The 22,247-nt window shown below is 34.4% G+C and overlaps 1 protein-coding gene across 4 annotated transcripts in view; it reads right to left on the bottom strand.

The window, feature by feature from the left end:
* LOC115210295 (beta-hexosaminidase subunit beta) overlaps positions 1–22,247 on the bottom strand; it is a 121,913-nt gene that overhangs the window by 7,207 nt on the left and 92,459 nt on the right. For all 4 annotated transcript variants that reach the window (XM_029778816.2, XM_036500803.1, XM_029778825.2 and 1 more), the window contains 10 exons: positions 21,157–21,269; positions 19,261–19,371; positions 15,656–15,757; positions 14,876–14,981; positions 12,056–12,263; positions 11,650–11,751; positions 7,991–8,081; positions 2,988–3,159; positions 1,512–1,602; positions 260–364 (listed from right to left, as the gene is read on the bottom strand). In XM_029778816.2, the coding sequence (XP_029634676.1) occupies positions 260–364; positions 1,512–1,602; positions 2,988–3,159; positions 7,991–8,081; positions 11,650–11,751; positions 12,056–12,263; positions 14,876–14,981; positions 15,656–15,757; positions 19,261–19,371; positions 21,157–21,269 (1,201 nt within the window). The remainder of the gene's footprint in view (positions 1–259; positions 365–1,511; positions 1,603–2,987; positions 3,160–7,990; positions 8,082–11,649; positions 11,752–12,055; positions 12,264–14,875; positions 14,982–15,655; positions 15,758–19,260; positions 19,372–21,156; positions 21,270–22,247) is intronic.

Below are 22,247 nucleotides of genomic sequence, written 5' to 3'. Positions count from 1 at the left end.
GTGACACTTCACTATAACTTTAAAATAAATCCATACAGCTGCAAATACCTGTTGCTAATAAAGAAATCATTAGTTAACAAAAATATTTATTAGTTATTTTTAGCACATCACAAATACCTCATATTTTCACTAATTTTTAACATGCAGTAATCAATGACTAATGTTAATCTATTAGCCAAAATATAACTCTTACTTGACAAAAATGAATGCCAGCTAAAATTGTAATAACCCTTCAACTTGAAATTTAACTTAAAATTACCTTAGCATACGGCATCTGTGCTCATAAAGTCGCTGACCAGCTTTGTCAATATCTTTTACATCTTTACTACTCCATAAACGTTCAGCTGTTGCAGAAGCAGCAGGCCTGTGAAAGGTATAGAAAAAATGTCTTGAAAATATATTCCTTACATTAGCAAAAGAAAAAAAAATAGAATATAAAAGAACATGAAAATATGACAAAGAAATTTCAAAGCATTAATTTTATTTCTTTATAATAAATGTTTTCAAAATATATCAAAGATGAAAAAAATAGAGGAATTTCTATTTTATCTCCAATATTTCTAAAAATGACTGGCTGTATGGTAAGAAGTTTGGTTCCCAACCACATGGTTCCAGGTTCAATAATTATTATTATTATTGGGTAAGTGTCATTTATTATAGCCTCAGGCCAACCAAAGCCTTGTGAGAGGATTTGGTAAATGGAAACTATGTGTGTGTCTTTATGTTTGTCACAATCAACACTTGCCAACTGGTGCTGGTGTGTTTATGTCCACATAGCTTAGCGGTTTGGCAAAAGGGACTGATAGAATAAGTACCATGCTTTAGAGAAAAAAAGGTACTAAGATTGATTCATTTGCCTAAAATCCTTCAAAGTGGTGCTCCAGCATGGCTGCAGTCTAATGACTGAAACAAGAAAAGATTATGTCTCAAGACAGGTTTGGGGATACATTTTCACTGATTCAGTTTTTATTTAAGATGGATAGTTTGTCTAACAACAAAATCTCTATCTTGGAAAATAGATAATTAAATTAAACATTTTTCCTTTGTTTACCAAAGCCTTTCTTTTCAGGTAATACTGAAGAAATCTGAATGGACAATTGTCCCTTATCTGCAAAACATGCTACCAAAAATATAAGTAACACACCCACATAATGTAAGACAGAAATAGTTTTGCTTCTTTACAAGAAATATTATATTTTATGAGATAAACTTGTGCCTGCACCATGTAATAACACCCAGCACATTCTGTGAAGTGGTTGGCATAAGGAACGACATCCTGCCACAGAAACAATGCCAAAACTGACAACTGGAGCCTGGGCAGCTCTCTGGCTGGCCAGCTCCTGTCAAACTGCTCAACCCATACCAGCATGGAAAACATATTAAATGGTGATGAATGATGAAACTATAAAAATTATTATTATTACAATTATTTACAGCCTTAGGTTGTGTGTGTGTGTGTGTGCGTGCATGCATACACACACACACACATATTATATTAATTACTCTATTACCATAAACGTGTCATAATTTCTTCATTGTCAATATATTCAGACCAGAGACAGGCTTCACCACCAAGGACATCAGACTCTTCAAAGTCATAACCTATAAAAAAAATTTAAGAAAAAGAAATAAAGATGAAGTAACCATAACATTGGTACTAAATATAGTGTTAATTAATCATAGATGGTAAAATAATAATCAGTGTTTGCAGAGTTCAAGTAATCAAGGAAGATAACAAAAAACAGACATATGTCAACATTGAACTGAATTACATATCAAAAGCATGTCAGGAGAAAATATGGTTTCAAGTCTAAGCTTGCCAATTCTATCTCCCACCTTTCCAGTTTAAGCTACAATAGTAGTCTAAAATGTAAACTAAGTCAATAAAATAGGCCTTCAAATACTTTCATCTTTCATCTTTCAACTCCATATTTTTATATTTTCACAATTGTTTTATTAGCTGTACTGGTAAATTTTAATAATAGTTATTTAATTGACTCAGTATTATACAAATTTGCTTGAAATTATCAGTAACCAAATATTTTCATTTTTACTTAGCTCAACTCCCTTGTAATTATTATTAAGAACAAAACAATTTCCATCACAAAGTCCAGTCCTTGTGGTGTTGTGGCTTGTATGCCTCAATGACTCTGAGAACTATGCAAGTAGATTGCAAGCTCCTGGTAGGGCCCCCTATGCTTGGGCAGGCCAAACTAATATGGATCACCTCTCCACAGAGGTACAAATGGGTTTTTGTAGGTCCAACAACCCCTACTTAAAAAAAAAAAAGCAGTTATAGAGGCATTGAAGGCAATTCAAAACCAACAAGGGCCCACATCTCACTACCATGTAGCATTTCGGTTCATACACATGCACCATACCATCTTCCTTTTACTTGGAGATAGAGATCTTTGGTTGTTGACAGAGCCAAAAGCTCCCTGATCTTTCTCCCTGCTATTCATATTTTAGCAATGACACTTTTGGAACATCCCCCTCCACTACTAATTAAGTCACCTAAGTAATGGAAATTATCCACTACCTCTGGAGAGCCTTTGGGACATTTGTAGACTTTATGGCATTTGTGCATCTTTCACATTCAAACACTACTTTCTCTGTTAACCTTCCTATTATTCTACTGCACTTCTTGTGAGTCCAGAGCTTGCACTGGGTACACCATGTGCTATGTATCATCATCATAATTTTAACGTCCACTTTTCCATACTTGCATGGGTCACACAGAAGTTATTGATGCAGAGACCAGCCAACTCTTATGATCAGATGCCACTTATAATAGTTTTAGAAAAGGCAGAGTGAGAAGACAGCACATATAAGAGTCAGAGGTTAGATTGTCCATACCAACATTGTGGTTGTTTTTGGATGCTGTCTAGAATTTGTCATTGTATAGCAGCAGCTATAGTTTGATTAAATTTAATTCAATATCTGAAACATTAAATCTTTTATCTCCCTAAAATATTAAAATGACTTACCACCACTAGTATCAGCAGGGTCACATGTGTAATATTTTGGCCATTTTATGCCATATTCAATGAGATCCAAATACCAACAAGTAGAATATACAATTTGATGACCTCGTTTTGCTGCTCTCTCAACATCAAACATATCACCTTGCCAAATCTGAATGATTGTATCGTTTGGAAGCTATAATTGAAAAAGGAAAAATACAAAGGTCAATTTGATAGAAAATAAAAACCATTGATCTCTACTGGACTTGACAAAACTGTTTTAAATGTACTTATATCACACACATACGCCACAGATATTTGAATGTGTACCTATGACTATGTTGGGGAATGCTATCGAAAAGAAAGTAAACACTCAACAAGGCACAACTAAAACCCATATTTTTTTTAATTCCTGGGCATACCATTCCAATTTTACTTCATTGGGAAAATCATAAACAACAAAAATATTGTTTCTCGTTCCCCTTATAAGTCAAAAGTTTAATTCTGTCCTTGATAAAGAAATGAGAAAGAACTAAGTACAAGTGGAAAAAATACTTTCTATTGGTTCACCCCATAAATAATGTGGTTCTTTCATACTTCTTTTATTTTTCAAAATTAAGACAAAGTTCTTTTTTTAATCTAGAATATACTTTCCTTCATTTTCTGCAATACTCATCCATCTATCTGGTAGACTTGCAAGGTCCCTCTTCTAAAATTCACTTGTCCGTGATGAAAAATACGCCTACAGTACTGTCCTGACTTTATCTATAGAATTCATATTTTTTTCTGTTCAAATGATTTTTTAAAATTGTGGAAAAAATGATAATCAGATGGGGCAATGTCCAGCAAATATGGTGGTGGGGCATGGTTTCCATTCAAACTGCTCCAGCCTTTGGAGTGTCATCCTCGCTGCATGTGATCGAGCATTATCCTGATGCAAGAACACTTTTCGTCTGGAAACCAAAGATGGTCATTTTTATTCTAGTGCTAACTTAAAGCCACTCAAGCTGCTTGCAGCATGTCCCCTTTGTTATCATTTGGTTTGTGGTTAAAAGTTCAAAGTGGACTAAACCTTTCATATCCCACCAAACAGATAACAACACCTTACATGGGTGAAGACCTTTAAGCCAGGAGTACCATTGTTTCTCCTTTCCCTACCCACTGTCTTTGGTGCTCATTATTTTTATAGAGAACCCATTTTTTGTCACCAGTCACTATTTGGTCCAAAAATGGTTCATTCGTGAGACGTGACAACAAAGAAGAGCACACATTCACTCTCTGTGCGCGATTAGACTCAGAAAGTTTGTGAGGAGCCATTGACCCAGTTTGCTGACTTTTCTGATGGCATGCAGGTGTCAATGAATGGTTGAGCTCTACAGATCTTCCAGGACGTGGCTAATGTTCTAGGCTGTAGTTTACAGCTCAGAATTTCTGTAACCTCCGCTGACACTGGCTTATGCTCAATGTCCAATCCCCATAAACTGCATTAATATTCCTCGCACTTTCCATTGGGTTGTTGCCTTTATTAAACTCATAAAGCAAAATATATTGAATATGCTCCTTTGTCACTTCCATTACAGCTTTGAAAAAAATAACTGTTAAAATGGAACTGCACTCTTCAAAACTTACACTAAGAATAAATCATGGTATCATTACTACCCGCTTTTAAGTTGATGCAGGTAGTTTATTCCACACCCCACTCCAACTTTTAGCTCATACTATTGAAAAAACTGCATTACTTATGGTACGATTCAATATTATTATGATATATTTGTATGCTGTTTAACAGCTGTGTTTATTATATTTTTTGTCACTTACATATTATTTCTCGAAACTGAGAGAAGATAAACACTTTAAAATTAATCATGTTTATTGATCCTTTGGTATCTTGTATGAAACATTGCATTATTACTTCACCATATCTCCCTGTGTTGTACTTTTCAATTGCTTTTGTCAGTATGCACAATGTCTATGCAGACAACATGTGTTGACACTTTATAATAAATGCCTGTTGCCGTGTGTGCTTGATGTCTAGCTGCTTTTGTGTGTGAGCTGCAGTGCATGCGAGTGAGTGTGTGCACGTGTAGGTACATTTACATATAAATATGTAACATATGCATATATATATATACATGCGCACACACATATATATCATTATCATCGTTTAATGTCCATTTCCATGCTGGTATGGGTGGGGGATAGATATATATATATCATCATCATCATCATTTAACGTCCACTTTCCATGCTGGCATGGGTTGGACGATTTGAGTGAGGACTGGTGAACCAGATGGCTGCACCAGGCTCCAATCTAATCTGGCAGAATTTCTACAGCTGGATGCCCTTCCTAACACCAACCACTCCAAGAGTGTAGTGGGTGCTTTTACATGCCACCAGCACAAGGGCCAGTCAGGCGGTACTGGCAACGGCTACATTCAAGTGGTGTTTTTTTATATGTCACCCACACAGGAGCCAGTCCAGTGGCACTGGCAACAACCTCGCTCGAATGTTTTTTCACGTGCCAATAAAGTGATGCTGGTAACAATCACGCTTGAATGGTGCTTTTTATGTGCCACTGGCATGGAAGCCAGTCAGCTGCTCTGGCAACTATCATGCTCGGATGGTGCTCTTAGTGCTCCACTAGCACGGGTGCCAGTCATCGAATTTGATTTCAATTTCTATTTCACTTGCCTCAAAAGGTCTTCGCAAGCAGAGTTTAGTGTCCAATGAAGGAAAGGTACACATAAGTGGGCTGGTTACTCCCCTGGCATAGTCCACAGGTTATGGTCTCACTTGGCTTGCTGAGTCTCCTCATGCACAGCATATTTCCAAAAGTCTTGGTCACTAGTCATTGCCTCGGTGAGGCCTAATGTTTGAAGGTCATGCTTCACCACTTCATCCCAGGTCTTTCTGGGTCTACCTCTTCCACAGGTTCCCTCAACCGCTAGAGTGTGGCACTTTTACACACAGCTTTTTCACACATACATATACATACAAATGTATAATATATGCATATATATGTACATAGACACACACATGCACATAAGTATATAAATATAGTATTGCTTTGATATATGAGTTACTTTGTTCTTGGAGACCACTTGTAAAGTGAAAACTTGTAAAGCAGAGCAATAATTTCCCATAGTAAGAATAAAATTTTATGCCATCATTTTATTTTGTCATTGTGTATATGCATCAGAACCAGTGTTGCCACATGTTGCAGCATTGCTACACACACAAAATGGTTGTTTAACCTTTAATATTTATTATAAAATAAAATTCGTAAACCTGGGGTCTCGTAAAGCAGATCCTTGTAAAGTGAGGTATTACTGTATACAATATATGCATATATATATGCACATACACACACACACATGCATGTATATATATATATATATATATATATCTCAGACTATCTGATGAAGGTAAACAAGCTGAAATTTTGAAGTCACAGTTGACCTTTTCTATTAAAAATTAACAAATATGGACTCTACTAAAAGGTACTGAGTAATCCTTTTGTTTAATGTTAAATTGTTTTTATGTATAATTTGGCATAAAAACATATATATACATCATCAGCCGAAATTGCGAGGATGATCCGGTTCTTGACTGAAGATTAGAGGCTTCGAATGACCCGTCCGTTTTTTGTGTCGTCTATTTGAGTGTTTTGCGTTTTTGTCCCATTTTGTATTTATATATATATATATATACATATATATATATATATACAAATATGTTCGTTTTTGTGTGTGTGTTTAGTGTAAATATAATGAACAATAAGAAGGACAACATAAGAGGAACAATTTTTAACAATTATGGAATTGGTTTAACGTTTTAATAGGAAGAGAAAATGTTTTAATGTTTTGGGCATTAAGCCTTCATCACAAGAAGGACAAAGGCATAGAAAGAAAAAAGAGAATCAGTCAGTGAGAAAAAAACTAAGGCATGTGTATATACGGAGTGTTAGAAACCATGTATATATATCTATACATATATATTCAGACACACACACAAGTAACGCCTCACTGTAATGGGACTCCAAAGTCAAACTACTGCAAAAAAATATACGCAGGCACCAAAATCAAAGGAATGAATATAAAAGAAGTTCCTTTTAAAAAAGGTTTAATCACATATCATTAATGATTTCATGGTCAACATATATAATATGCTCTCCAATCATTGGTACAGCATAACCAGAAAATATAAATACAAACATCTCTACATACCAAACGAACAACAATGTTTAATGTCCCATTACAGTGTGAGGCGTTACTTATAGTAATAGCCATTAATATACTAATGTATTTTAAGTTTAAGGGAAAAAAATTACATACTTTGTATTATTTTTTTTTCCTTAATTGGTTTTCCATGTTGGCTACTTAATAAATCTTATAAAGATTTTATCTTTATATTTTATAAATATATATATATGCATTTATACATACATGTGGAGGCATAATGGCCCAGTGGTTAGGGCAGCAGACTCACGGTTTCAATTCCCAGACTAGGTGTAGTGAGTGCTTATTGAGTGAAAACATCTAAAGCTCCACGAGGCCCCAGCAGTGGGTGGTGGCGAACCCTGATGTACTCTTTCACCACAATTTTCTCTCACTCTTTCTTCCTGTTTCTGTTGTACTTGTATTTCAAAGGGCCACCCTTGTCACACTCTGTGTCATGCTGAATCTCCCTGAGAACTACATTAATGGTACACATGTCTGTGGAGTGCTCAGCAACATTAATTTCACGAGCAGTTTGTTCCACCGATCGGTTCAACTGGAACTCTTGTCATCGTAACCGATGGAGTGCCATTACATATATTCATACATACATATATATATATATATATTGTTGTGTTGAGAGAGAGAGAGAGAAAGAGACAGACAGATATATGCATCTATGTGCACAGAGACACACACATAAATGATGACGAGATTCATACTTACTGACAAATATACATGTGGAAGAGTATTCACATTTATTTCATTAAAATACATACTGACTTATTTAGTAGTTAGTGATATACATACCTGGAAGTTATTATTAAGAACCTCTTGCCAGAGAACTACGCGAACTCCTTCTGGTCTTCTTTTACCAATTTTTGCTAGGTCATTAATAACTCTGTAGAGAAAATATCAATGATAATATGTGTATTGAATGCTTATACAATTGTAAATAAGTAGTTGGAGAATGATTTCATTTTAAAGTTGCATTGTCATTTTGCTATACAATATATTAGTAAGGAAGCGAAATTACCTAATGAAGTTGAGTAACTTTTTTAATGAATTATAGTCTAAATAGTTAACAAATTTGAACTTTATAATTTTATGCATTATGGATTATGTAAAATAATGGTGTTACGATAACTATCAGAAGATAACTGACAGACTTCATTTAACTTCTTTGCTTTATTCTAAACATGCTAGTTAAGAAAAAAGAATGTATGTGTAGATATGTATATCAAATATTTTTATATATAATAAAAATTTGATAGGAAAGTTTGATTTTAATTTTTAATTTGGTGAAAATGAAAAGAAAAGGTTGAAAACATGAAAAATCTGGCATAGTTTAACTGGTTTTTCTCTTAATCTAACTATACAATAACAGATCTACATTTCACTGATGAAATTTAATGACAACTTGTAAGTCATCTATTTCATGAACTGTGTAATCCTATCATTAAATAAACCTACTTTTTATTGGTGTGCATCATAGCCTGACTTCATTCAACTGATTTGATAACCATTTGTTCATGACACATGAAACAGAGAAAATGTTATTGAGGCATTGTTTAACAGTTAGATGCTCTTCTTGTCATTAACCCATGCCTGTTTATCAAATAAGGAATCTTTTATTTTACATAGCTTTGAAGGTGTATTTATTTGCTGACAGGAAAAATGACATTGCCATTTGTATGTGGTAAGTTTTACAGAAGTAAGTGCAAATATAAACAAGCACACACACACTTACGGCAGTCTCAGTTTCTATCTATTAAATAATGGACAAAGCTTTGGTTCCCCTGAGGCTATAGCAGAAGACATTGACCAAAAGTGAGATACAGTGGGATGAAACCTCAAATCATCTAGTTGGGAAGCAAACTCTTTAACTACACAGCCAGCAAAATCTATTCAAGTATTCAAAATAGGCTTGAACTCATCAGTTTCCCAATACAAATCCATTTAACTTCAATCTAGCCTACAGAAAAGCTACTTTTTAGAAGAACCAACCAATTTCTGAATATAATGGATTATGTAGCCTTTAAAATTGGGATACTGAGCTCAAAAGCCAACTGATCTCACTCTACTAGACATAAGCAAGAATATTAGAAACACTCTTGCAATAGGGAAAAGTGTCTAGTGACATTTCAGTTGACTACATTTGTAATATATGAATTTGATGAATACTATGTTTGATCAATCAGAAACTTGATGGTTACGAACAAATCATCCAGCTTCAACAGCATACCTACAGATATATAGACAACCAGAAGAGAGTTACTGATGATTGGGTCAGATCCTGTCAATTAGACAACATAAAATATTTCGATGCTAGGTAACAATCCCAAAACTTAAACACTTGTTCACAATAACAGGTTTTCTACTCTTTATATAAATGATATACAAAGTATTGTTGCTGAATATCTCATGTTGTGAGATTTAAAATTAGTAATTTGCTGATATGCGCATTGCTATCAAATTCTTAAAACTCAATTAATATGAAGAAGACATAAATCTACTCATATTTATTCAAAAAGAAAATTACAATGAAGCAATATCATTTGAGACCTAAACACTTGTATTGGGATTGGATCATAGAATTTCCCTCAAATACAATAAAAACAGAAATTTTACATATCCCTAAAGAAGAAAACTCCAAATTTATGACTTCAAATCAATGGAGACATCACTTTCAATCTAATTATTAGATATCGAGGTGAATGCTGTGATGATAATAATTATATGGTTCACAATATATAGACCATTTCACTATAAATAAAATAAAAACAACAAATGAAAACAAATGTTAGAGCTTGTCATTATATCTCTTCAAGGAGAAACAGTGTGCTACCATACATTGCTTGCATCTTATTTAATCCATGAACAGCAAATATGAGACTGTCAGTAATATATTCAATCAGGGAAAATAGTTAAGCTCTAAAAACAACAAACCAATCAACTTTTTAAATAGAGAAATCAAGGACAACTAGTGAATTATCTCATGCATAACTGTCTAAATAAACAGAAAGAGCTTTGTTTTAAGTGTTACACCACAACTATCGACAACCTTTACCCTATCATAATAAAAGACTTAACATTATGATGTCTCTGTACTCATTACTATTCGACAGAAAATATAAGGCTTCAACTTTAGCCACATGGACTTCAGCATTTAAACTGACCATCATCATCAGTTAACATTTGCTTTCCGTGCTGGCATGGGTAAGACACTTTGACTGGCACTGGTAAGCTGGAGAACTGTACCAGGTTCCAGTCTGTTTTGGCATGGTTTCTATGATTGGATGCTCTTCCTATAACCAACCACTGCAAGAGTGTAACGGGTGCTTTTCACATGCTGCCATCAGCAAGGGTGCCATTTACATGACACTGGCCAAAATGCACTACTTGTTTTATATTCAAACTGACTAGATCTGGCCTCTCACATCTAGCCTACAATGTCATTTCAAAAGTAAACACTCTCAACATTGAAATCTCAAAGTTATGACATAATGGATGATAAATCCAAAACAATGTGAATATATAGGCATTACATTTAACAAAATAATATGAATGCTAAAGGGTTAAAAAAGGACCAGATGCAGTACTTTCCCTCTTCTCACTTAACCCTTTCGTTACCAACCCGGCCCAAACCGGCTCTGTAGTACAAATGTCTTGTTTTCATAAGTTTTGCATCAAAATATACCACCTTAGTCACAATTTATATTCCTAACACTAGCTTAATGATAACTAGGTTATTTTACTAAATTCTTTGTTATATTTTAAATAATTGAAAGAAACACAGAGCATCTTAAAATAAATAGAGTAACGAAAGGGTTAAAAAATGAAAATAGAAACAAATAATTTTTGTTGGAATAGTTTTACTGGCATTTTTAATGCAAATCTAGTTACCATAGCAATAACAACTTTTTGTTATCTTTATCTTTTACTTATTTCAGTCATTAGACTGTGGTCATGCTAGGGCACCATCATGAAGGGTTTTTTTAGTCGAACAAGTAAACCCCAGTAGTTTTTCATTTTAAAGTCTGGTGCTTATTCTATTAGTTTCTTTTGCTGAACTGCTAAGTTTCAGGGATATACACAAAACGACACTGGTTGTCAAGTGGTGGTGGGGACAAACACATACACACAGATATATACATATATACATACAACAGGCTTTTTCTAAATTGGCTTGAGGCTATAGTAGAATACATTTGTCTAAAGTGACATGCAGAGGGACTGAACCCAGAAACATGTGGCTGGAAAACAAGTTTCTTACGACACATCCACACCTGTGCCTATGTTTATCAGCAAAAAAACAAAACAAAACTATTTGGAATATTATTAGATTATCAGTTTGTTTCTCATGGTAAATATTACACAGACTGAGTATAAATACTTGAAGTACTTCTCACATAAAATTTTTTTTTTTTAAAGAGATTATTATGATATTTTATCCATGTAGTCTTTACCTTCTTTCATAGTATTCCAAAACTTTATGGACATCTGTGTCTTCTGCTATATTAGAGCCAGTTAGATGAGCAGCAAAGCGAACTACTTCAGGGTTTGATTGCCTGTAGATACAAATTAAACAAATTACAAATTACACATAAAATTTATCCTAAGTTTGTAGAATGGAAAGTAAAGAAATGGTTTTCATACTGATTAAATCAGTTCAGTTTTTTTTTTTTTTTTAATTGAAAGTATAGAGAACTAGTGTTGAAAGAAAAATTAGAAAAGTTCTTTTATTCTCATAAAAAGTATCATGTAATCAATCATAAAAATTGGAATATTTTAAACTAACTATTGGAGTGTATACTCATTCTCATTTTATTTTATTTTATGAATGCTGGAAAAAAATACATAAAATATACTAACCAACAAGTCAATGGCACTTCATCTCCACCAAGGTGAATGTATTTGTCTTTGAAAACATGTAAAACTTCGTTAAGTAACTTTTTCAGGAATGTATAACTCATGTTTTTAGTAGGGTTGATTGGTCCCAGATAGCCGTTCACTGGCCGACTTCTCTCATAGCATTGAGTTAGTAAGTCAGGTCGGCCAAGACCCCAAGAATATGTATGCCCTTAAATCAGAAAAATAATTTCAATAAAGAAATTGTTTGAAAGAGAACAGAACTCCACCCCACAAAAAAACAAAAGCAATTGCCAAATCACTTGTGCATAAAATATTTGAAACATAGTTGAAAATAAAAATGAGTTTATGATTTCTATTTGGCTTTTAATTTCTTACAAATGATTTTATTTTATTATGTCTATCATAAACTTTTTAGATATGACTCTGACAGCAGTTTTTAATATTAACTGCTAGTTATAGAATGAAGAGACTGCTTGGTGATTGAAACGGCCTGGTTTTTGAATTTCCTTATTTTCTGGCAGTATTTTAAAAATTTAACTTTTAAAATTTTAAAGGAGGAATAAAGAAGAGATGAACAAGCAAATTTTGACAGTTCATTCATTAGCAAATAGAACATAATTCTTTTATCAAAATGAGCAGTTTTATAAGAAAAATAAAGTCAACATCTGACAAAAATATCAAGCATTTTTCATTACAATTAAGTCACTCATAGACATTGACTCCAACTTGAGAGCAAATTCTTCTGGACTATGCAAAATGACATTGCACATGTCAACTCAGAGACAGTGCATGGTCCTGTATCCTGCATAAGTCCACAGACACAGCACATAGGCCTGACCAGAGGGTTATAGAAAAAAAGCAAGATACAAGTTGAGCTGTCTGACTGCAAATTTTAGTTATCTTTGAATGTCTGACTAACGGGTGGTTAAGATTCATATAATGACTTGTTTGATATGTGGTTAGCGTAAGAGATTAAAGGTATTACATAGAAGTCAAGTGATCACTGTTGCATCATCATAAGAAATGTCATCATTCAGAGCCATGGAGTAGAACAGATTCTACTGTAGTACAAAATAGGCATAGTTTTCAGTCACGTGCCAGTTGTGGTGTTTTTCAAATTTTCCATAGCTTGTAGGATAGTGACCATGTTATTACTTTATGAATGTTAACATGAATGCAAGAGCCCAGGTAACAGAAATCAGCAACTGATTCAATAGGCCACAATGAAAGTGTAAGATCACCCACTCTGGTATTTTCACTAATGGTTACAGTGTTTGTCTTTGAGCAGTTTGTTGAGAAATTGACTTCAATGGCAGCCAACTCCAGGCTTGTGAGGAGAGCTTGTGCATTTGTAGTTGTGAGATGAGTGCAATGTCATCTGTGAAATTAAGGTCAGTGAGATATGATGCTGGACAATGTGAATCTTGGCATGACTCAGTACATAGTCCAAGACCATAATGACAAGGAAAAGAGCTAAGGTGTCTCCTTGGAGAACTCTTGTGTTGATTGCAAAATCTTGATTGAAAATGAACATTGTAAATGTACAATATAATAAACAAATGAAAGCAAAAGTTATTTTACACAAATTAATTTTTAGTTTAATAACAAAACATTTTCATATAAAGAATAAAGTATGAAACAATCAATAAATAAATATTCATTTTCACAACTTCTGTATCATCTACTGCACTGCTTTTGGGTGGAACACTTGCAGTTTCTTTCTCATCTGCTTGATGCTGCTGCAGCTTTTGTGTTTGGCAGATACAAAGGGGCAATAAACACCAAAGATGTACAGAAAACAGATTGTGAAGCATGACCCTTGAACATTGGGCCTCACAGAGGCAATGACAAGAGACCAAAACTTTTGGAGATATGCTGTGATTGAGAAGACGCAGCAAGTAAAATGATATCAAAGCCATGGCCGATACCAGTGTCACATAACCAGCCCATTTAAAAGTACCCTTGAATTTTGGGGCGAGATGCTGTGCTTGAGAATATCTGTTGAGTCAAGTGAAATCGAATCGTGGCCAATGACTCAGCAAGTAAAGTGGGATCACAGCCGTGGCTGATACCAGTGTTGCTTAACCAGCCCATTTAAAAGTATCCTTGAATTGTCAAGTGATACGCTGCGCTTGAGAAAATCTACTGAGTCAAATGAAATCAAAATCAAAATGTAAATCGTAGTTGTGGCTGATGCCAGTGCCACCTGACTGGTACCCATGCTCGTGGAACATAAAACGCACCATTCAAGTGTGAGTTGATGTCAGTTCCACCTGACTGGCTCCCCATGCAGGTGGCAAGTAAAAAGCACCATCTGAATATGGTTGATGCCGGTGCTTTGCTGACTGGCTCTTGTGCCGGCAGCATGTAAAAAGCACTCACTACACTCTCAGAGTGGTTGGTGTTAGGAAGGGCATCAAGCTGTAGAAACCTTGCCAGATCAGATTGGAGCCTGGTGCAGCCTACTGGCTTGCCAGTCCCCAGTCAAACCGTCCAACCCATGCCAGCATGGAAAACAGATGTTAGATGATGATGATGAATTCTGATCCACAAATTTAATGAGATTTTTAATATAATAGCCCATGATATCTCTTCTTCAACTTTGCCATCTTCACCAGGCTATCCTGAACAATTCTCTTTTGTTTTACCAGTAGATACAATAATTCGAATGTCTTATTCAATGAAAACAGTTGTAACTGCAATATCATTTTCAGTGTATATTGACTCTTCTAAGTCAGCAGCATTAAATTTGCACAGAGGGATGTTTCAACAATAATACCTTATATTTATAATAAATATTAAAAACACAAAATTACATACCTGGATTATCAAATTCTGGAACAATGCGTATGCCTCGTAAACGAGCAAATTGAATGATTTCACTAATTACTTTATGGTTGTAGACCATAGATGGGTGGTAAGCACCCTGATTGGTATTATTAGATGGAAGGAAAGAGGAGAAAAGAAAGAACAGTTAAAATTTAATAAAAATCATTCAAATTAGTAATATTCTGCAATATTAGAAATTAATGGAGTCAACTGGCAGATGTGTTAGAGTAAGACAAATAATTTGTAGTTATTGTTCTGGCTTTTTTGTTTTACTAATTCAAATTCTACCAATGTTAACTTTGTACATTATCTTTCCAGGGATGATAAATGAAGTACCAGTTAAGTACTCTGGTGTTTCTGCTCTCCCACTCACTATCTCTAAATTGGCTATACTTTACAGTGTATGAATCAACAAAGAAAATTAATGATTAAAGGACTAAAGGTCAACCAGGCAAAGACCAAAAGTGCAATTTAATGACACAGAGCAGAGAGTGTCAGTGCCATGTAGGAAGTGGCCTTGTTCCATATGTAGGAAGGGAATAAATAGGAATTTGAATTGGCATTCTAAGTACAGTCAATTGATTTACAAAAGATGTATTTGAGTATCTGATAAATTGATAGACAAATGGCCCCAATTAAATAAAGTACATGAACAATTAAAGTAATATTTTCTGTTATGTATGTGATTCACTTATGTGTTTCATGCATCATACTCACTACCTTTATCACTTACTGTTGCATTAAATTTGTATTAAAACAATGTTTACTTACTTTCTCACTAAGTTCTGGGAAAACTTTGCTTTCATAAGGGAATGACTGATCATCAACCATGTGCCAGTGAAGGACATTCATCTTGTTCTGTGCCATTCCTTCCTGTTGACCAATAAACAGTCATTTTTTAAAATAATAAAAAATGGACAAAAACATAACAAAATTGGAAAATATAGTTCCACAAAAGCAGCTGACATAGACAACCATAATTTTAAAGCGAGTCAGAAGCAAGAAAGAATTTTAACTAACATCTTGGTAAATTACTATTCAAGTATAAAGACTATATATTTTGGCATACATGCTGAAGTAGATCATGATTCTAATGTATCAGATGTGATTAAGTCTAGTCTGTGAATGTATCAGATATGCTTTAGTCTAGTCTGTGAAATGCTTGATTACTGAATAGAGTGTGATTATAGCAGAGTACTGCATTCGCTTTAGTGTCCATCTTGCTTTTCGTTTTATCATTTCTAGAGGTTTTTAACGTTGATTGTGAGGGAATGACATTTCAACTGTAAGTGCAGTTTTTAGTTGGCTGAAAATTAAATAATGCCGGTGTTACTTCAAAAATTTGCCAAGAACTTTCTTACCTTGATATTATTAATTATTGATAATATTTTTAGCAAATTTTCAAAGTAATGGCAGCATTATTTTATTTGCTGCCAACAAAAAACTGCACTTGCGCAGTGGATTTAAAAAATTATAATATATAAGCAAGGGGCACATGCTGGATTGCCTCGTATTTATATGTTTAATCTAGGTGTACCTGTTGATGAAGACTCTGCCTAGCAAATTATCTTATTTGCTAATACAGAATCAGAAACCATGGTCCAGGAGATAGATGGTGAATGTTTTTATTTTTCATTCTCTTTGAAATTTATCCCTGACAGTGGTTTGGATTTTGGCCATTCTTTCTAGCATGCCAGGTATCCTATGATGGATACCTCTTATGTGTTTAAATGTACACTATATATATATATATATATGCATATATACATACACACACATATATATATACATGTGTGTATATATATATATATATATATATATATATATATATATATATATATATACACACATGCACATACATTCACCATCACTTTAATGTCCACTTTTCCATGCTTGGAATTCATTGATCTAGATTTTCTAAAGCTGGATACTCCACCCAGTCCTACAACCTACCCAACCATATATCTTTTCCCTCTCTCTCATCCATCTCCTGTATCATCATTAATATTCTTTTGCTCTGTAGTGCCAGTCATCTCCTACTCCAACCTGACGCCCCGCATACTCTCATGCAATGTAAAGCCAACCTTTTACAATTTTTCAGTAGATGGTGCCACTACCATTTGTAAATAAACAGCACTACAGGAAGGAAAGTATAGCTGCAGCAGAGTTAAAAAATTTTTTTGAATAATTACTGAGTAATTGCATTTAATATCAATAATATTAGTTAAATGTTTTATAGAATAAAAAATACATCCAGTTGTAAAATAATGAAATAACAGTGTTTTTAAGGGACTGACATCAGTTAGCCCTTAGAAAAACACAGCACCATGGAAAATGCATGGTAATTTTCAAGTTATTTTATTTTTCAGGTGTGTGTCTTTCATGCAGTAGAATATGGTACATGCACACAAACACATTCAACTCTCCCAAAGAGCCAAAAGTGAAACAAGATATATTTTGTTGGACTAATGATTAGGGATTAAATATTTATGTATTTTTATTTTCTACTTGTTTCAGTCATTGGACTGCAGTCATGTTGGGGCACCATGTTGAAGGGTTTAGTTGAACAAATTGACCCCACTGCTTATATTTTTCAAGCCTAGCATTTATTTTTTTGGTTTCTTTTGTCAAACTGATACATTACAGGGACTTTAACTTTGGTTTAAGAACATTCTGTATAAAGTTGTGGTGTGAAATGTGTGGAACAATCTATCTTTTCTCTCAACTCTTGAATCAAAAAGTTTCTGAAAGATCCCTTTGTGAACAGAAATGGCTCTCTGACTCACACTGTATTAACTCATGCCAACAGCAAGGTCTTGATAAATTCCCAGAACTCTTCTTTTCTGTACATTAATGGACCATATCATTGTTGCTTCAAATAGTACATGTTTCTAGCTAGAAACAGGTTTCCTTCACTTATTTTCAATAAGAAGTTTCTCAATAAGTTGTTATCAACATGCAACCTAGATACCCCACATTAGATTTCAATTGCCTCCATGAACAGATATCTTGAAAACTATGGAATATGACAAGCTAAAAGCAGTAGCTTAGGCCAAGTACATCAAAGAATGGTGGATCAGTAGATTTAAGGGCTAAATAGATAAATTGACAGAAATGAAGCACATCATTATATTTGGTCACAACTGAGCTGGAGAAATGTGATAAGTCAAAACTATTTTATTTTCAATTCATTTTTATCAGCTTAACATCATTTGTATTCTGTTGTGTCTTGGGAGAGTAATTTTCTTTTTGTGCCTTATAATGTAACACACTCACCGGTAAAATTTCCACTTATTTCTTATTTTTATTTTCCTAAAAGTTTTGTTGCGTCTTGCAACCTTTTCAATAGTCTGTAGCAAATTTACGTATTTATATAAGACTAGCAGTATCGCCCGGTGTTGCTCGGGTTTGTAAGGGAAATAACTATATAAGCATTTTTAGAGAGTTACTTCCCTTATATATTCGGGCTTTCTTAGCCATTTTTATTTTGGTGTCTTCAAGCCATGAAGTCGTTGTTCTAAAAGAACGCTGGTTTCCTTCACAACGCATTACGACGTTGATTTCTTTACACTCCCTTCCCCACAGCTTCACGAGGGAGGGAAGGGGGAGAAGCAAACAGGTGCAGCTGTGAGCGTGGACGCCAACTCCGCCGCCATCGACATACGATGCATTTTATGCATTAAAATGGAATAAAAAATGATGTTAAATTATTTTTAAAATTGTAGACTCATCGTTGACGCGCGCTAATAGTCAGACGGGCTCGATATGAATCACGACTATAAGATACCCGAATTTGGTTAAACTGCACCGCAAAATGTGGGAGGAGTTAGGAATCTAAATCGAAGGGGACAGACACTCACACAACTAGAGTTATATATATATAGATATCTCGTTCGTGGCCGTTGCCAGCCTCGCCTAGCCTCCGTGCCGGTGGCACGTAAAAAGCACCATCCGTCCGTGGCCGTTTGCCAGCTCCGTCTGGCACCTGTGTGGGTGGCACGTAAAAAGCACCCACTACACTCACGGAGTGGTTGCGTTAGGAAGGGCATCCAGCCATAGAAACACTGCCAGATCAGACTGGGCCTGATGCAGCCTTCTGGCTTCACAGACCCCAGTTGAACCGTCCAGCCCATGCTTGCATGGAAAGCGGACGCTAAATGATGATGATGATGATGATGATGATTTCTTCTTTTGCATATATTAGTTTCCAATTTCTAATCATTTAACTAGAAAGTAGAAGTAGCTTGTATCTGGGAGGTGAATTAACTGAAACTAATTATTTTTAAATTCATCTTTTTCCAAAACTACTCTACACATGGTATCAGGAAAAAAGAAACTTTAGCTAAAAGAAATTATTTTAAAGAAATGTTTCTTACCAGCACATCAAAAATAATATCCTTGTACAGGTAATGCCGGGAAGTGTCAATCATGACCCCTCGATGTGTAAAGCGAGGATAGTCACCAATAACAACATCTTTAATATACAACTGGAAAACAGAAAGGAAAATAAAACATTTTAAAGCGAGATATTTAAACCGAAAACAAGATATTACATATTCCTTGAATTTTATGAACTTGTCAGATTGATTTTGAACAAAGTTATGATGTCTCAAATTTATGTTAAGATGTTTAGGCAAATGATACATTCACATTGAAATTATAGACTCATTTTCTTCAGAACTTACTGCAACTGTTGTGAAATTAAAGCTGAATAAAGCTTCAGCAAATCTTAACTCAATAACCTGAAAACAAATGACATTTCTTAATGAGTCAGTCACTGAACCTGCTAGCAAAAATATATCCTACCATCTAAAAAAGTAAGAACACACTAGAGAATATAGTCCTTGATACACTATGCTAGAATAAAAGAATTTTGGTTATAGTTCTACTCTACTAGTTCAAAATAACAACACCTTTCTTAGAGAAACAAGAAAAATTCATTCATTTTGATTGCTATACCTCTTTGAGGTCAGTTCTATCTTCACATGACAACAATGCTCTCATTGATTAAACCTCTCATGCAAGTAAGTGTACAACAGAATTCTGTTGTGCAAATAATCTATTTAATCACTGCTAACATGATATTCTTTTCCTTCCATTCAGACCATGTTTAGTTATCTTGTACACTCAGAAGGACCTCATTGCTATTCATATCTTCTCCTAACGAAACATTTAGTCATCTTTGAAAGTAGATATAAAAATGTACAACGTATTTATTGTAAGATAAAAATCAAACAAGAATAACACTAAAATAAGACAATAGAAAACAACCTAGTAAACTGGATGAAAAACAACCACCTCTTTTCACTAAAAGATAATATTGCATATAATTTAGAAACACACACACACGCAAAATGTAAAACTCAGAGCATTAGACTTAGAGAAAGAGAAAAAAAGGGAGAAAAAAACAAAAAGAACTGAAGAAATTTATTTATTATTTACTTTTCACTGTTATTCAGTCTACTAGTGATCAACAGAGGTGCACCAAATTGCATCTTTAGACTTAATTTTAAGAGAGCAAAGCGTAAAGTTATTAGAAAAACAGAGCAGTAAAGCAATATAGTAAAGTCTGGAATTCAAGGAAAATGGTAGGAATGGATTGGTAGGTTGTGTCAGCAACAATTAATTCACAATCAGGCCAACAACAAACACATTCATATATCTCAATTCTCTGTTGAAGGACAAGAGACTGTTATATTCAACTTTCTACTCCTTATAACAAGCTTATCAGCAATCTGTAAACTTCCCTTTGAATAAAGTATTCCAGTTTTGATGCTCTAATATTAAATCGACAACCTATTTTAAAGACTCTCTATGAGCATTAAGGACCTCATCTCATCATCCATCCCCAACAGTAGGTCACCCAACTGATTGGCATAGACTCACCCACATACTCATACATCAATCCACATGTATACTACTTCCTCACTACTTTTTCTTTTGTTATCATAATGGCATCTGCTTCTTAAGTTGGCTTGTCTTGAACCAAGTTCATTTACTCAGCACCCATTTTGTGTCTGCCCACTCCCAGGTTCCACAGTAAACATGATGCCCAATTTCCTCATGCCCTGAAGAATGTCTGTCCTCTAGAATCCTCTTTCCATCCATTTTTCCCCCTACAGTTGTTGATTTGCATTTATTGAAAACAATCAACTACACAAGTCTCACTGGTCTCAACTTTTACAAAAATACAAAATTTTTCAAGACTTAAAGGAATCAAACATACAACTTTATAAATAAAGAATATAGGTATAAAAAAATCTGTAGCTTACATCACCATCTGGACTTTTTACAATTAATTGGCTAAGTGTCTCCAGGCCACGCAGGGCTCCCCATACTTGCTTGGCAGACAGATAGCAACCAGATTCTTTAATAACCAAATCATCTAATAAAAGAAGAAAACAAATGATAGTTTAGTGCATATTAAGATTCATTTTCTTTTGAATAAAAATTTTGATAACCAAACAAAAAGTAAAATAAGTAAAAAAAAAAAAAAAAAGAGTCCAACACAGAATAGAATGTGAAAACTCTTAATTAAAAAGAAACAAATATTTATAAAGATTATGAAACTAATGGCAAGAATATTAGGAGAATTTATTAGGAAGAGAATCAGCTTAGAGAAGATGCAGTTCAGATTTGTATCAAGCTGGAGAACAATTGATGCTCTTTTCATAGTGATACAACTGTGAAAGTAGTTTTTAGCTAAGAGTAAACCTCTAAGTGTTTGTTGATCTGGAGATGGCTTTTGACAAAGTGCCATAATCTGTAGTCTTATGGTTTTAAAGAAAACTAGAAATAAGTGAATGGCTTGTGAGAGTAGGGTAAACAATGTACAGGAACACAGTCAGCAATGATGAATTTAGCACACAAGTTCACCAAGGCTTGGCTTTTAGCCCATTCGTATTAATCATAATTTCCCAAGAGGATTTTAAGACTCCAATATACTGAAGACCTAGTACTTAAAACAGATGTAGAAGCAAAATTTAGAATCAAGAGGCATCAGAGAAAATTTGGCAAAGGCCAAAGTTTTGGCAAGTTAAAAAGATGACAGGATTCTGCTGCCATCAGAGAAATGACCATACATGAGATGCAAAAAAAAAAAAAAAAGGTAGGAATCTCATATGGTATACACAATGCAAATTACAGGTGGACAAGAGGTATACTGAGATCATAGCTAGGCTGATAGTGAAGAAAGCCTGTGAGTACAGGACTAGTTAGCAGTTAAGTGAAGTGCAGTAGTATAATAAATTTTACTTGATGCTTGGAAGGCTCAACAGAAGTAGTTGATACCTAGGCAACCTAATCAGATGTGGAGGAGAGTGACTATTGAAGCATAGCTGTTGGAAAAAGAAAAAGATGATAA

The sequence above is a fragment of the Octopus sinensis genome, linkage group LG1 (assembly GCF_006345805.1).
Source record: "Octopus sinensis linkage group LG1, ASM634580v1, whole genome shotgun sequence".
NCBI lineage: Eukaryota > Metazoa > Mollusca > Cephalopoda > Octopoda > Octopodidae > Octopus > Octopus sinensis.
The sequence above is the reverse complement of the archived record's forward strand: the minus strand, read 5'-3'. Positions and strand labels throughout refer to the sequence as shown.